Here is a 17,480-nt window from a genome sequence, read left to right on the forward strand (position 1 = left end):
AACTGCTCTTGTTAATATTTTATATTATTGTTACAGCTAAACATTATTTCCCACACTGCCTAGGCTGAGGCTTTCATCTTGGAATTAAATATTTCTCTTTAAAAATTCAGCAGAACACACATGGTGTATAATATTTTAAGACTTCTGTCCAGCTTCACCGGTGCTGGTGAAAGGAGATGTGAAACACCGCTCTGGGCCAAAGCCCGTCATGTCCCGGGGGGAACCAAGAGTCCGTGCGTGCTCGGGTTTCCCTCACACCAGCAGCACCGGTGCTGTGTCGGCATTCAGCTGGAGCAGGTTGTTACCAGCACCAGGGAAAAACCGAGCACATCCCAGGGCCTCTCAGTGTGTCTCTGAGCATCAGCAACCAGCACCGGTAAGGCTCCGGGGGGGAAGTGTCTCCATCCTAAAGCAAAACACCCTCAACAGGGCTAAGCTTTACCACAGGGAAAAAAAGGAAAGGTGGAGGGTGACGTTTCCATGAAACAAACGCTTTTTAGGAGGAGAGAAGATTCAGGAATACATAGTTTTGACTGAAATTTTTTTAACCCCAGCTAATCAGAATGTATTTTAATAACTGTTGGACCTTTACACAAAAATGAATTAAGTCCCACTGAACTATACTTCCTCTAACACATGTGCCATCAGCAATGACTTCCTGTGGCAGACTTAATCAGAAATGGAAATTCATTTAGCACCTCACTGATAAATCGTTATGGTAAAGCTCTTCAACAGAATGGAATTAAAAGGAACCATGTAATACTATTATACAGTTTGCTTGTGGGGAGTGGAGTGGGACACACCTCAGCATTTTGCACTGTTTTTTATTACAGTGTCACATGTTATTTGGATTTGACTCCTTTAAATTGTGCTCTGGCTTATGTTTTATCCATTTTATTATTACATTTTCAATGGCCTGCAGTCAAAGTGAAGTCAGATAATTATGTTCTAGATAAATACCAATATATATGCTGAATCATTTAAACATCTGGATAACTGCTCAGACCTGTACTTATCTCGCTGATCTCGGATCCCCGATCCGCAGCAGGTTTGCGCAGCCTTGCTCAGCAGGGAAGAGCAGATCTTGCACGGCAAGCACCGCTGCCGGTGGGCCTGGACCCCACCCCCCCGGAGGGGGCACAGCACCCCACCGCTGTCCCGCCTGGCGGATCGCCGCAGCGGCGGCGGGAACCCACGCACAGCCCTGCTGCGGGCTACTCCTCTGCGGCAGAGCACCCCCAGGTTTGCCCCTTCCCTCGCTCCCCCCACCACACCGGAGCTGGCCACCGCCCGAAAGCGGCAAGAGGCGTGGAAGAGGGTGGTGTGAATACAGACTCGCCAGAAGAGCAGGAGAGGCAGCAGGGAAAGATATTCGGGTGTTTTGCGACAGTTCACCTGCCCAAGCAGCCGGCGAGCAGACCCTGGGGGACGGACACACCGCCAGGCAGGGGCCGGCTGCGCACAGCAGCCCACCCCGCTGCCCCGGGTCGGACAGAGCCAAACTTCGCTTTGGCTTTGCTGGCAAAAGAGGCTAAGGTTCCCCACAAGACAGTCACTACAGGCAAGTCCTCCACGGCGGATTCTTTATACATATTGTTCAGGATGATATCTGTATTAATCAAGAATTTGTAGGTCAATGACTTTAAAAACCTTCAGGCTGTAATGAAATGCCTGAAATTCATATGAGAATCAACACTGAAATTAAAACCAATTACATTGCAAAGTAACACTTACTGTGCCCTTCTGCAGCACCAAAAAATCATGTATTGAAAGAATTAATTCTCATTACCAGGGACTACAAAAATAAGATAGGATGTCTTCTGCACAGTATTTTAAAGCTTGCAACAGGCTACTGAAATATGGGCCACAGAATACTTCTAAATATGTAACATCCAAAACTTCAGATATCACACTTTGGCAAATACCTTCTGTGTTTTCATATAGTCTATTTCACAAAGCAGCAATTTTTAGGTCATTCAGGAAGTTTTACTTGGAATGCTTGCTATGTTGCTCAATTTTTTTCCTGATACTGGACAGCCAGAAACACACATGCAGCCTCCAAGGAGCCTGGGTTTACATCTCATGGGCGCTGACAGCAGTGCTTTCACACTCCTACATAATCAGTGACAACACAAGAAAATTTCTTTCATCAGATTAAAGTTCATCCTGTATATAATGCACATACCCAATGTTAAATTCTATTTTGAGTGATTTATGCTACCTCTGTATGAATTTAGCAAATTAAAGTTGTATTTGTATCACCTGCTTTCATTCAGGATGATGTCTTAGCAAGATATTCTAACCATATATTTAATGTGGTTAGTCCCACTGAATTTAACAGGCTATGAAGTCAGCTGTATGTGGACAAATTCAGGAAGATATTCACACGGGGCATCTTGTAATTTCTGTTGTCACATTTGGGTAAAAACCAAAAAACAGGAAGTAGTGAAATGAAATGCACAGCAACTTGAGGACAAGGGGGCAGAGGTAAACCTGATTTTAGTAGCCAGAAAAAAGTACTGTCAAGTATCTACTAACATACAAAGTAAAGTTTATTTTACCCTCTTGACTGTAAACTGGAGCCAGAAGGTAAGATATTCTCTGCTACTAAAAAAACAACGTAAGCCTGAACACACTGGCATTGAAGGAGAAAACTGCACATATACAAAGCTTACAATAAATCCTTTGCCAAATTACACTGAGATGAATTGGAACCATTTGAAAATTTGATCGTCGTATTCCTGGTTCAAGTTTATAAAATGGTTTTCTCAAGTTGTTTCCATGTTTTGTGGTCCATACCATCACTCCTGAGCAGCCTGTAACTCCCCATAATACTTTCAGGTGGTGCTACCAGCCCTTAGTCATGAGCCTTTACAACAGAAAACATTTTAGAGCTGTATTCACATGAGAGCACCAGTGATGAGCAGCCATTACTCTGAGGCTGCTTTGGGTTCATATCTGCATTGGGTTTGTGTGGCAAGGTTTTGGTAGTGGGATGGTGTGGAGGGGGGCAGCACCCCATGGCAGCAACCCAGGCAGGAGCAGTTCATGAAATGCAGCCCATGGGAAGGACTCACATTGGAGAAGCCCATGGAGGACTGTCTCCCGTGGGAGGGACCCCACACTGGAGCAGGGGCAGAGTGTGAGGAGTCCTCTCCCTGACGAAGGAGCAGCAGAAACTACATGTGATGAACTGACCACAACCCCCATTCCCCGTCATCCTGAACTGCTTTGCAGGGAAGGGGGAGAGAATCAGGAGTAAAGCTGAGCCCGGGAAGAAGGGAGGGGTGGAGGGGAAGATCCTTTAAGATTTGGTTTTATTTCTCACTAGCCTACTCTGATTTTGATTGGCAATAAACTAATTTCCCCAAGTTGAGTCTTTTTTGCCCATGACACTAATTGCTGAATGATCTCTCCCTGTCCTTATCTCAACCCACAAGCTTCTCATTGTATTTTCTCTCCCCTGTCCACCTGAGAAGGGGAGTGATAGAGCAGCTTTGGTGGGCACCGGGCATCTAGCCAAGGTCAACCCACCACAACATCCACAGGGGCTCCTTGCCTGTGGTGGGGTCAGGCTCATGGCCACAGCTCACACCAGGGACGAGCCAGCACCAGACTCAGGGTTTCGTCTCATTTCCACAGTGACCTCAGACAAGTGAGTTAGTTACAAACCGAGAGAAGGCAAAGTAGGGGGTAGGGCTGACCACAGCCTCTGTCACACCAGTCCGAGCTGGAAGATGGCTGTGGAGCTGGCACCAGGTCCTGCACACACCTCCCCTCGACAGCCCAAGACCCCGCGGGGAAGGCTCACTCCCATGGGTTTGTGATCAACCCCAGGCACCTCCACCAGGCATCATGCAGCCAACACACAGCAACGCTCGGCTGCCGCTCTCCAAGAATCAGTTTTCCTGCAAATCCTGCAATCTGACAGCTCCCCCTCCGATGCAGTATTTGAGACATCTAGCACAAGAGTTGCATGGCAGCTACTCAGCACAAAACCAGACAATTTTTCCACCATTACACAGTAAATAAATTACATTCCATTTTCTCAGCAAAGCTTTTCACAATTCCATTTCCATTCAAAAGTTTAAAAAAGTTTGTTGCCAGAGGAGTCCAGTGCTATTATGATGAGGTGTGTGTCCAAAGCAGTGTTATATGTGTATATACATGGAAAGCGTGCTATAGCCTCTCCCAAGAGGATGCTTTCACGGAGGTACAATCAGATGCAAAGCCTTTTATGTAGTGCAAGGCAAAAGCCCTTTAGTCTTCTGTGTCAAGAGTCCTTGCATTTTATTTTTTGGAGAGCTGCTGTCATACACCTTCCTGTTCCCCCAAGATACTAGAAGATAACTAACAAGTTTTCTAATAAAACTTTTTACGCCTAAAAGACATGTATTGAGATATAATGCTTGATCAAGAAAATAAATCCTTACTTTATACCATTTGGAGTCAACCAAGCAATTAAGTTTTTATAGCTTCAATGTGCCTCCTGAGACTTGACTTGGTGTTTTAGAATGCAGGTCAGAAGGGAGCCAAAATGAAAACTAAAGACCCTTGTTCAAAAGCAGCTATGCATTTCCTGCCATCCCAGGGAAGCTGATTAATTCTCCCCCAGCTTTATATTTTTCTTTCTTAATGATGCTCTGTCAAATGCACGTTAAAGTTCCAAGGCACCAACCCCTAATCTGTGTCATTTTTTAATTTAAATTGCTACTGCTTCCTACCAAGACAAGTCCACAATAGTCAGATTTAGCAAGATAGGAAGAAAAGCGACTTGTTAAAGCATGTGTAGTGGTACCTAACTTGCAAATATTTATCACTTGTACTTTCACTCCTGATCTGAGTACTGAGGCATGTTTTTATTTACATGATGGCATCTTAAAAGCAGCTGATATAGTTTTAAATGTTTTTACCAGATCTTCCCAAACAGCTGTTTTCAAACTTTGGAAAGGCACAGTAGGAAGAACACGGATGACACATGGCCTTACTGAAATTACATGTTTTCTATTTAGATTGCAAAGACTATGCAAGAGGAAGTGTCCCACTACAAGAGGCAAAGGAAAAATCCAAATTTTTCTCTCTCCACTGAGAAAGAAGTTATCCCCCCCAATAAATTGGAATGCCATTTTTATCAATCTTTGTCTTTCCCAGCCTCACATTAGCATAGTGCTATTAAAATCAGGTGTGCATAAATAAAAACATAGCCATTTCCAGATAGCATTTTATGACATTTTAACATAAAACAAACTCCGTGCAAGCAGCAGGGACACACACCCCCCACCTCCACTCCAGCACTGATAAGGATGGTAAAGCGCCTTCTAAGCTTAAAGTGCTGAGTTTAACAGCTTTAGCTTGTACTTTAGTCACTGCTAACTGTTGCCAGCTCTGACCTTCCCTGGGACCCAACTCCTGAAACACCCAAGCAAGCAAGGGCACAGCAGGGCCCTTTTTGGCCCCAAGGAGATCAGAAGCAGGCGAGGCACGTGGCACGGAGCAGCAGCCGCCGATGGCGCCGCGCTGTCACCAGGTCCCTCGGCACTGAGACGTGGCCCTGGCCGTGCCCGAAGCCAAGGAACTCGAGCACTCCCAGACACGACCCCCTGCTCAGCAGCTTTTGGATGACGCCTGGCATTAAACACACTTTTACAAGCAGCGGCGTGCCCGAGCTGCAGAGGAGGTAGTTCACCCTCAGACACACTCAAGGGGCTGACAGTGGCACAGCAGGTACAGCAGGAGGCACCAGGAACAAATCCAGCTCAAGCTAAATTTGCTGGTTACATTTTACTTACTTTCTGATACATCAGGAATATAACAAGAGTAATGAACTGTCACCGAAAACCATGAGATTTTGGTAAGTAAAAGTTCGGAGGTTTATTTTAACTTGTCTTCTGGCTTAGATGCCTTCTGGTTACACCCAAGTCACTCTCAGGCTGTGCTGCAGTTAGAAGCACTAGGAATCTGCTCAGCAGAAACTCACTATAGTAACAAGATGCTGTGTTAGGTGGATGTTTGACTGAACTCCGTGACAATGTTAATGTTTTAAATAAACTTTACCATTCTCTCCCAATAACCCGATTCCAGGGTTGGCATTTTAAAAAGTCACAAGACTATTAGAACCCAATAATGTGGAAGATTGCTATGACCCACCGTATCTCTAAGTGCCTGGTAAAGAGAAGCTTTTAAAAAGTTTTTCAACTGTACGTAAATGCAAAGATTGAACAGCACTTGCATTTGCTCCTGGTTAGTTCCCCCCCCTGAGAATTTCCCTCCTATTAAAAGTCTAGTATATTCACTTCTGGTCAAGACGAAAGAGAAGCCTGTTGCATACAAATATTTCAAGCAATATGTACATTTAATTTTTAAAATCTTAAAAAATATTAAGGTAGTGGGTTTTTTTGCACTAAAACATTAAAGTCCTTTGGAACACTGCAGTAAATAATACAAGCAGGTTAGCTGATATTGCTTATGCACATGATACAAAGGTGCATAGTGGATTTGCAGATCCCTTCTTTAGCTGATGTTTTGGACACAGCTGAAGAGGGAACTTCAAGGAGGAGCACCAAATTCACAGCATACATACAACTCGCACTTACTGGTGTCAAACCTCCTCATGCCCAAGTATAAGAGAATGCTTACTGCCCTCACCCCTACAGCCCCCCACCACCAAGAATTGGGCCTTTACACTTGCCATTTATTTCTTCATGCTTATCATGGGAAAAATTACTTAAAGTAATGCCAAGTCAGGTGTTGTTATACAGGTAAAAAACATCTTTTCAATGACCAACAGGTTCAGAAAATGCTGAAAGGATGCTTCCTAGTCTGCAAACAGATATTCAGACTTCTTTTTTTTTTTTTTTGTCAGGGAAGGAATGTATTTGAAAAATTCCTGATGATTTCTCATTTAAAGCAGTGGCAGAATTTTAATATATACTGCATCAAGCAGTTTCGTTTCACTTCAGCAGGTAGTGGTAATTTTATTCACAACTAGCAATATATATTTGCCTTTGTCTCCAGTCTCTCAGTGAGATATGAGAAGCAGTGATGGGGACAGGAGAATGATGCATTTTTTTTAAATGCTGTGTTTAAAAAGGTGACAAGTATTTCCTCAGTCTGTTGCTTAGATTCTTCCATTATGAATCACTGCAGCTTAGATAAATGAGGTCACTGGGTTTGAAATGCCAAGCTTCATTATCACTCCACACTCAAGCAGTTCGACTGACTCCTGTGTCAGTAACTGGTTCACCTGATATTAATAACAAGCTCTCTACCTGTAGAAACAATCTATTCATACAATGCTAATGGCAGAAAGAAGAAGAGAAATGGGAACTATGTGGGTAAACAAATTATGAGGTTATGCTGTCACTGCCTATAAAGTGCTGAAAGGCCATTTACCAAGGATTCAGAGAAGACAGCTCAAGAAACTTTGTTTCTGATATGTAAGAGAGTACAAGAATTGCCTTAAGTTTTAGTGACCACAAGTAGCTGGTTGCTATTATTACGGTGAGAAAGAAACCTTTTCTGAGTATTCCCTTGTGAATATTTCAGAATAATTATCTATTGCAAGATGATAAACAGAGGTTCACTTTTGGGAAAGAAGCAGAGACAGAGCACTGAGCAATGAATTATAAACCCTAATTACAGGAAAAATACTCACAGGATTGTCTTTGCTATGACAAATGCAAAAAATAAAAAGCCTTTGCAGCTATCAGCCTAGATAGCTGTTAACGGTAGAAAATGTTTTTCAAGTGAAGCTAACTTGATTCCTGTACCCCCACCCCCAATATTGCCAGATTGCTTTTTGCATAGCCTTCAGGTAAAAAAAATTGAAATTGGTCAGTGTCCTTTTTCCATTCTCTTGAAGCCAGCAGAAAGCTCATTAAAGGAATTTCTGCAGTGAGGGTTTTGTTGGTTTTTTTTAAGAGCATTCAACATCGTATTAGCCCTGCTCTCCTTGGAATCAACAGGAGTCCCAGTGCTAACTTGGGTACAGAGAAAAGTTAAAACAAAATGAAGCTTCAAATCTTTCAAAAAGCTGCTATGGATGAGCAGGAGCCAATACCTTTTAAATGAGGCGTGGAGTTGCTTTGTATTCTCTGTTCGAAGACATGTTCGCCATAAAGGCCATTTGCACGACGCAGAATCGTCTCACTGACGATGAATGCTTCTCTTGCATGCATTAATCCGCCAATTTTCCCTCGGGAAACTGATCCAGGCCCTTCCCATACACACATGCCCCCGCCGGTTACACCGAGAGTTACCGCCTCGCCCCCCTTCGCGCTTGGGAAGCACCGCGACGAGGACGCGCGCCTGTACGGGACAGCGCGGGTGCCAAGAGAGTTTAAGACGTCTTAAGACCCCTCAATGAGCTCAAAGTCAACAGTGCAGATCCCCACCGTTCTCGGTGAAAAGGAGTCATTTGCACGATTACAACGCACAAGTGAGACTGACGACTACAAAACCACTGGGGCACCGCCTGCTTTTTGTGTGCGTATACGCAGAAGGTGCTCAAGATAATGAACCTTGATTGGGTCTGCAGCAACAGCCGTTTTACAAGTAATAGTACATTCCTAAATGGTCTCAACTGCCTGTTGTCACAGCTAACAATGCCACTTCAGAGATTTCAAAGGAATACATGTAACAGTATGGTGAAATTGTTCCCCCTCCCTACTGCTTAAAGCAATTAGCCAGGCAGTATTTGCACTGTACCTACTGCGATATAGAATACCTCAAGTCAGCACTTTGCAAACATTTCAGCCTTAAGTTAAATACTCAGTGAAAGTCTGGTTTGTTAAAAAGACTATCAGAATGTAATTTCCTATAATTTCAGGAGCTTGCTGAAACATCAGTTTATGCTTTAAGGTTCAACACAAGAATTTGGGATGAAATCCAAGGCTGGTGGCTTAATCACTAAGTAAAATACTATCCCTGCAACTTGCCACTCCACTTGCTAGAAGGGACTTTTCACCTGAAAAGTAGAACAAGAAAAAGTCTAGCTAACTACTTACACTGTAAGTAAAGGAACAGGAAAAGTGGTTTCTGTATGTTGCAGCTTACAGAAATGAAAAGCAACACTAGATGAAAAATACATTCTGATGTAGTTTAGGGAGACATACAGAAATGCTTAAAAATATTTAACCTACCTAAATGCCAAGCTCTTAATATGAAATTATTCTCTAAAGGTTTTTACTCAGACCTAGTTGTCTCAGATTGGTTTATCCATTTACTGTTCAGCATTTGTAAAACTCCTACAACAGAGCAGACCACTGTCAGCATCTGCTGCATCCCAGCTCTGCAAGCCCAGCCTCACTTGAGGCTCATCAGAAGAGATCATCCCAGAGGCAGCATCAGAAGTGCCAAGTGTGACCACTGCTCCCTCAGGACCAGACCCCGCTTACCAGCCCAAATCCCACGTCTCCACTCGTTGGACTTGCACAAGCCTGAACATCTCCACCTCTCCTATCAGGATGCACCTTCCCCAGTCAGTGAGCACTGTCCTGCAGTCCCACCACCCATGTGACCAAAGGCTGGCAGTCATTAGCCCAAAATGGCATTTTAAACCCTCATGTCAAGCAGACAAGCAATCCCAGGGAGAACGTGGTTTCCCCCTAGGGCATCCACAAGATACATCACTTCTGTGTTTTCAGCAATTTTAAAATCCAGAAGCCTGCTTCTCTCTACACTCGCATGGCTGAGCTTGGGTTATTATCACTTTCTACACTCCTCCACGGCAACAGTGTCCTGACAGACTCACACCACAATATAGTTTCCTATTCTTTCCCACTGACTGTGCGTCCCAGGAGTTAATCTTCTCCCTTCACCATGCTTTACTTCCTTCATAACAGAAAAATCGTCTTGGCAATGATGCCTAACAGCCTATCTCTGCAATTAATTTGGTTCAGAAGACAGATGACCATGTCATGGCCATCCATGACACAATGCAGCACTGTGCTAAAACCAACAGCTCACAAGTTTGCTTTTCATTTGAAAAGCTGTCTGATCTGGTTAAAGCTGGTGTTCACATCCTCTTCTGAACTGGTGATCCTTTGTGATGGTAGTCTATTTTGTGTTGGGCGTGGCCACCGTCTTTTACTGAAGCACCCCTCCGATGGGGTCAGATGTCTGCAGCAGTAGCAGCTCCACCTTACAGATACTGACACATCCCACCATAGAAAGGAAAGTCACATTCAAGGTATGGTTTCCGAGATTATTGATGCTGCCAGGTTTGTAGGTCTCTAACGGACACAGAAAGCATAACTGAGATACTAATTGAGCATTAAGAGGGCATTAGCATAACTTATCTCTTACTAATTTCCCATTCTGTAAGACAAGGGTATAAGGAATCAGAGAAAAGACAAGAAAGCAAACTGCATGGAAGTAGCAGGAAAAGCTGAATAACCACAGACAACACAGTATCAAAAAAATACAAAGAGCAAAGGAGAAAAATCCAAGATGAGTGCTGACCAGAGCATGGGCTGGACCCGTGAGCAGAGGCCTCGCCTGTTGTTCAATTCCCACCCTGCTGAGGACAGTGTTCTGCATGAGCAAGCAGAGCTCCAAAGGAGCATTTGACTCCAGCATCCTCCCCACCTGCAGCTGGCTTAGGTCACAAAAGGAAGGCAGTGCATTATTAGCTGATGCTACTAATGGCATTCCGACATTCAGTTGTATTTACTGTAATGTCTCAGATCCTGACTTTGTAATGAAGACCAAGCCATGAGCAAGATTTCCCTGGGGAAAAAAAATTATCTAACTACCTGAATTATTTTAGAAATGGGACTTGTGAATAAGGATGAGCTGATGCATGGGACCTGGTTTACCCAAGATGCAAGTAGACAACTGCAGTGGAAATGCAGAAGATATTTGTTAGCACAAGGAGCTAGAGGACAAAAGTCTGGCAACATGTCTGATGCTAGTTAGCTCTGCATAAGCAGAATGCAGCTGCATGGTACAGAAGCTATTTATGTAACAGAGGAAGAGATGTAAAAACAGCAGGAGATAGAATAAAAGGAGGGAAACTGCTCAGCCTCAGTACTGTCAGGACTGTGCAACATGCTGTACATCACAAAATGGGCCCATGCAGCGCCCATCAGCTTCAGGAGGTAAGAAATGATTTAATTCAACTGCTGTCAGCCCATATTGTTCCCATGTTAATAAGTATTCTCTCTTGTCTTCATCCTGGAGATGGTGGGGGATTTTTTCCTCAAAACTTCCTCATCTGTCCAACAGCTGGACAGAACACCAGCATCTAGTCCTTCTGAGCTTGCACCTAAAATAAATGTCATACTGATGATTACATCTAGTCTGGCTTGCTATAATCACCTAAAATTCATTCTTAGTTTTGGATCAAGGACTATTCAAGCTGCATTTCAAATTCAACTCAAAGCTGTAACACAACACTTTGTGTACACAGATATAGAACACAACACAAAGCAAAAAGAACCAGACTCCCAGTCTTTATTAATTCCTAACAATACTCCTGAATTAGGATTGTGTGCCACAGCAGTGAACTCCAGCAAGGGACAAGCTACCAGAGTGAAATTGTTCTAACAGCCTAGTTTCTGTCAGAGTGCTAAAAATCACTAACATCACGCAAGACTGGATAGCTTTACTGAAATTTTTCCTCCCCTAAAGCTTGGATCATTCTGCACTTCCTCATCTCAAGTCAGCAAGGGCTCTTGGTATCAACATCAGCAGGGCCAGGACGTTGTTCCTCAGAGTCCAGACATCCCAGGGGAGCTGGGAAGACAGTCAAGGATGTTTGCATCTCACCACCTAAAGGTCCATGCTGCAGAGTGACATACTTTCTTGTTCAACATAACTTGCAAGAAGAAACCTCCTTTAGATATGAATGATACATGATCTGATTCAAATTCACCTAGAGATACCTTCTCTTGTATTGATCCAACATCTAATGGCTGCATGATTAAAAACAGATTTTAGGATTTTTTTTTTAAACTCACAATAGCAGCAACAGCTACTGTTGAAGAGATGTTGCCAGCAAAGTTAATGAAAGCCCTAAGGTATCTTTAGTTCAAGCGCACTTTTTACCATTTCAAGGCATATACAGTGATTCAAGGGAAAGGAACAGAGCTCCAAAGTGCTACTAAGTATAGCAATAGCCCTGTAGATACTACACTGACTCAAAATACCTGCTTGTAAGCGATGTCTTATCTTTTTAGATGTCTGTCTACTGCCCAATGTTTAAATATACTGAGCCTTTGGTCTTTGTTCCTTTCAGGATGATGTTTAGCCTTCAGTGGAATGACATGCTCCTCCGATAGGACTTCAGCTACATGGATGCTACATAATTGTTTCCTTTTTTCATTGTCACAATATTAATACAGGAGTTACCTGAATTTATCTATAACACAGGTAGTTGCTTGACTCCTAATTTGGAGCTCTGTATTGCATATCCATGGCTCAACAGAAATTCAGCCAAGGCCCTATTATAATACCTATAGTGTTTAAAATCTTTAGTCTTTTAGCCAGAAAGATTTATCAAGGTGCTGCAATTGCAAATGGCTGAAAAGCAGGATGGTATTTCAGCCATTATTCAGGTATCACCCACCACTCCCAGACAGTTTTCACAGAGTACTCATTCAACTTGAACAGAATAGAAGACTGCATTAAACAGAGCATGAGCTACTAGCTTACAAAAACATTGACTATGTTTGCATTACCTTCTGGAGATAAGACATCTGAAACCACATTAATGATCTGTTCCTGAGAGAAGTAGATGACATGCAAACCAGTCAGACCAGGTGGTGGGCAAGTGTGGGAAGTTCTTCTAGAAAAAAAAAACTTTTCACAATTAATAGAATCAGTGGGGGAAAGCCAGATACTCTACTCCACAAAAAAGAAACTAGCAAAGCTGCAACTAGAGCAAATGTCTACAGAAAAAAATGCTACTGTTAAATTCACAGAACTCTTAGAAACCACCTTCTGTTTTAACTGTGTTCCTTCACGGTCTTCATTTATGTCAAAAAATGATAGAAGTCAAAGCACTCCTAGAAGTAACTGCTGATGCCCCATCTCTGCTTGAGCTTATCCATGTTTTGTTGGGAGCCATTGTTGGTACCAGCACGGCGCATTATTATGAACCTCTTTAGTATCTCCTAAAGCGACACAAAAATCTACCCTCGAAATTAACCCCAAATGATCCTCACAAGAACTGGGGAGCATTCCTTGATTCTGGGCTGCCCTATCATCTGCCCACTGTTTGTGGAGATAATACTCAAAGGCTTCTTCCTCTTTGAATCTTCAAAAGGAGACTGTATCAAACAAAAGGACAGACCGCTAACATCTCTTCACTCTGGTGTCAGAGTCCACAGTAGAGAAATGGGTAAGAATGACATCAAACATGGAAAGAGGACATTTTCTTACTTTCTCCAGAAAGCTACATGATATTCTCTAGGCACAGACATCCATGCTTTTAAAAAATTTGATAAAAAGCTTGACAAAGCTTGATTAAAAAAATCAATATGGGAACATCAGAAAAATGTTTAGTAAGTTCCTCCATGTGCCAACCACCACAGCCAAGGAGCTTCTAAAGTGCCTTGCGTACTTCGCTTTCTCAGGCACATCACTGCTTCATTGTGGTCTACTACCAAGCAATATTACAGTCAGTCTGAAGAAAAGGTGTAAGAAACTGGCTGTAAAATCTTTGTCCTCACTTCCCAGATTGCTCTGGTTTTACATGACTACTGTTGAGCCGATGGCTTTGCACAACAAGCTGGTGTATTTCTTACCTTTCCCTGTGTCAGCCTTTTTCAGTACCAATGGTCCTGCTGAAATAAAGCTTTTTCTTCTGTTCTCTTCCAGCCTTCAACATGAGTTCATGACAAACATGTCCTTCCCTACTGCCGTTCTGAAAAACAGGTAGTCCTCCTGTAATTTGTCTTTCAGCTTCCCCAGCCACTAGCAGCTACTAAAAGTTAACCCCATGCTTTGATGAAAAAGAAAGTTGAATGCTATATAGCAGTTAAGAATTAACATACTAATGAATTTTCCAAAATAATTTAATCTAGCATTACAATCAATGGTACTGATTGTCTCTGGGATAGGAAATTGCAAAAGGACAATTACAATCACTTCTGCAAACAAAATCCTTTGTTAGTAATTAAGGTAAAGATTAACTGTCAGTCATGTTTACTAGAAGCAAGTTCAAGATTTACCTGATAATGGTCCAATATACATTACCTCAGCACTGTAACACGATGTTAAGCAGACATCTTTGGGCTGACAGTGTCTAAGCTTACCTGCCACTTTTGAGGCAACACACAGCAAAAACATAATCTTTAGCTGACACTGAGAAAACAAGCCATCCCAATTTTGATTGCTCCATCAATACAAGATGTATAAGGTACTTAGAAACTCTACTAACCTTATACCTTGAAAAATGCCAATTTTCAGGAAACAGACTACCTACCATCCATGTCTCTGCTCGCTGGCCAAAGTCACAATATTGCTAGACCTAATACCAGCCAAAAATAATCTGCAGGGGAGAGTAGGAGAAATTGCGCAAGCCAAAAACACTTTCCATCTGAATGTTCTATCTCCCTATCTGTCATGAGCAGCTTCATAACTGCTAAACATGCTTCCTGGGAAGTGCTGCATGAGGAGCAAGGGCTTCGTTCCGAACGCGTACTCTGCTACGCAAAGCACAGAATGTCACACTGGAAACCCTTCTGGTAAATAACCTTTCTGGGTCATTAGCATTGCACTCTGGTTACTTGTATCAGTGGGAGACTATTAATAGCAATTCTTACTTCATAACCATTCACTTCAGAACAAGAGCTTTCACTCCAGCAATTTATCTGGCTGCCAGCTTTGAACTCACTATTTATCAGTGGGGGCACCACAAATGTCTAAAGTCAAGGCCCAATCCTCTCCATCTTTCACAGCAATGCATCTGTTGCCTACTGCAAAGTCAATCAGATGTATTACTGCTGATTACACAGCCTACACTTCAATGCATGCTACATAGGAAGGGCTGGCTGCATTCAGTAATACGGTCTGCCCTACCCACTTGAGGAAGTTCAGAGCTCCAGTTTGAAAACACAACACGCAAGGAAAGAAAATCTTCCTGTTACAGTCAGCTTTTTCCCCTAATGTCTTGCTAAAATACAAACACTGGTACTAAGTGATGTTATAACCCTACATTGCTCAGAAGGTGTAACTTGCAGTATGCTATTATTTTGTAAAGATCACCCTCTCAGGGTGATTAGAAGTCAGCCAACATATGGAGACTTTAAATTAGGTGAGGTCCTCCTGTCCTAATTGTGCTCTGAGAGCTAGTCTGTACCCTGGACAGCAGCACAGATGAAAGGAGACCATCCTGCCTCTTATACCGTATTCAGCAAGCACAAAAACTGAATGAGGTGCTTACAGGAATGAGGCATCTTGCTCAAGGTCATGCCCTCTGCCTCTTGCACTATGTTGAGTAAGCACAAGAGCTCAATGTGGCATCAATTTCTAAGCCTCACTGAAGAGACTTGCATATTAGACTTCAGCTTCAAGTCCCAGCAAGGTGTGAATTATTATCCCACAGTGGCCATCTAAATCTCATAATGGCACACACTAGGCATTATGTGATGATAATACCTACATTGTAGAGCCTTCTTCCAATAATAAAGAGTACATAATGTTCAGATTAGTAGGCATAAGCTTTATTATTCTCTCAGTTAGGACTTTCAATTTGTGAAACAAAAGGGGTATGGGTATATCCCCACTAAGTGGCTTCTCAGAGTGCAGGATTTATTGCTCTGCTTCATGTTTCCAATTCATGCTATGGTTGGAGGAGGCATTTGTTGCTTGGAATATGCACTTAAGTATCTTTTCTGTCTTTAAATGAGCTTTCTTGAAAACAAGATGCAGTTGCAGTAACCATTCATTACTCAGATTCACCTAATGATGTGCAGTTTCATAGATGACTTCAATGTCAGAAAAAAGAAAAGGAATTAAGAATTTTAATGGATGCAAGGACACAGAGCATAGATGGCTATCAGTGGAAAAAGCTACTAATTCCCTTAGGCAAATTTCAATAGCACCATTGAACTGTCTCTGACAAAAGAAACCTAACAAAAAATCCCTGCAAAACCAAACAGTCTCTCAGAAGAAAATACCATGCTTTTGAGATAATTGTTCAAACGCAAATACAGACTTCAAACCATCTGCAGGCTCTGCTGAGTTCAGTGAGAGATAAAGATTAGTTCATACAAGTGAGGATCAGACCTAAGGATCAGCAAGTAGCCATGTGGGAGACAGCAGATAGAAGTAACCTTTAGTCCTTGAAATTTTAAAAGTCTGAATCAAAGACCAGTAAAGTCAACGAAGGTCCAAGGACCTCAACTGGGCTTTGCCGAGATGTCCAATTCCATGTAGCTCACTCCACACAGCTTCCAAGTTTCTGGTTTCTGTATGCACAGCCCTGTCCCAGAGAATCTGCCCTGCCTGCCTCAGGCAAGAGGAGGAATAGGCAGCTAGAACAGAGGGAGAGAAGGCAACAAAACTCAGCCACAGCCAGTTTTAAGTTTTGCAGTTTATTGCAAATGTTAGGATTGGAGACAAATTCAGATACTTTCTGCTTATGCTGATAGCAAGCTCAAATCACCAGTTAGCAGTCTGAAATGAGAGACATAGGAAGGATGGGGCCATCTTAGCATCCCCCACTACCTCCCCCCATGGAGGACTCATTAAGCACACTGCAGCCACTGATGTGGTTTATATGGTCTAAACACAAACACCAGCACCTCTGGCTTACATTGACATGAAAGTTGAAAGTTATCTTTGCTCTTTCTTGACAACATGATGGCCACCACAATCAGATGCTGTGTCTTAGCATCAGAAAACAAGCAGTGTCAGTACTGGTTTGAGTCGTCTTTGCTACAGCTGTGTACAATGGTTCAAGGCCTGTTAAACCAGGAAGGAAGATGTTAAGATTCACAGGGCTTTTTGTGATTTTGTTCCCCAGGGCTTCAAAGGGTAAAAGGAAAATTGGAATTTCAGAACCACTCAATGCCCAGCTGAGCACAAAGTCAAGCCATCAAATTCAAGTCAATTAACACAGCAGGAGGGCACTGAGCACTTCTGAAAAGTGTCCCTTATTTAAACACCTCGGTGAAAACCAGGCTATCTGAAACTGAGTCTGAACTTTTACTGTGCCTCCATTTACTAGCTCTCTAAGTTATACTTAGAAAAATGTTTTTTGTCATTACTGAATTGTCATATTAAGTAATGTCTATGTAAGCAATTGGTTGATCCAAATAATTTTCAAAATTCCCATTTTTCCAAAAGACAGTTAAAGCATTCAGAGAGTGACTCCAAGTATAGTGACAATGGCCAGGCTCTGGTAACATCAGGAGGAGGAAGAGGGAAGGAAATTATGCAATCTACTCATTCACCACTCAGCCTGTGCAGCTTTTTCACATTCTCTTCACACTCTCTTACCCAAGAGAGATGCATTTTGATTTGTTTCTTTC

General features: G+C 42.6%; 1 protein-coding gene across 1 annotated transcript in view; it reads right to left on the reverse strand.

The window, feature by feature from the left end:
• Positions 1-1,391: 1,391 nt before the first annotated feature.
• Positions 1,392-17,480, reverse strand: part of XAF1 (XIAP associated factor 1) — a gene marked incomplete at its 5' end in the record, with an annotated part of 88,838 nt that continues 72,749 nt past the window's right edge. The window contains 1 exon segment of the mRNA XM_010291684.1: positions 1,392-1,609. Within this exon segment, the coding sequence (XP_010289986.1) occupies positions 1,392-1,609 (218 nt within the window).

The sequence above is a fragment of the Phaethon lepturus genome, unplaced genomic scaffold (genome assembly GCF_000687285.1).
Source record: "Phaethon lepturus isolate BGI_N335 unplaced genomic scaffold, ASM68728v1 scaffold8577, whole genome shotgun sequence".
Taxonomy (NCBI): domain Eukaryota; kingdom Metazoa; phylum Chordata; class Aves; order Phaethontiformes; family Phaethontidae; genus Phaethon; species Phaethon lepturus.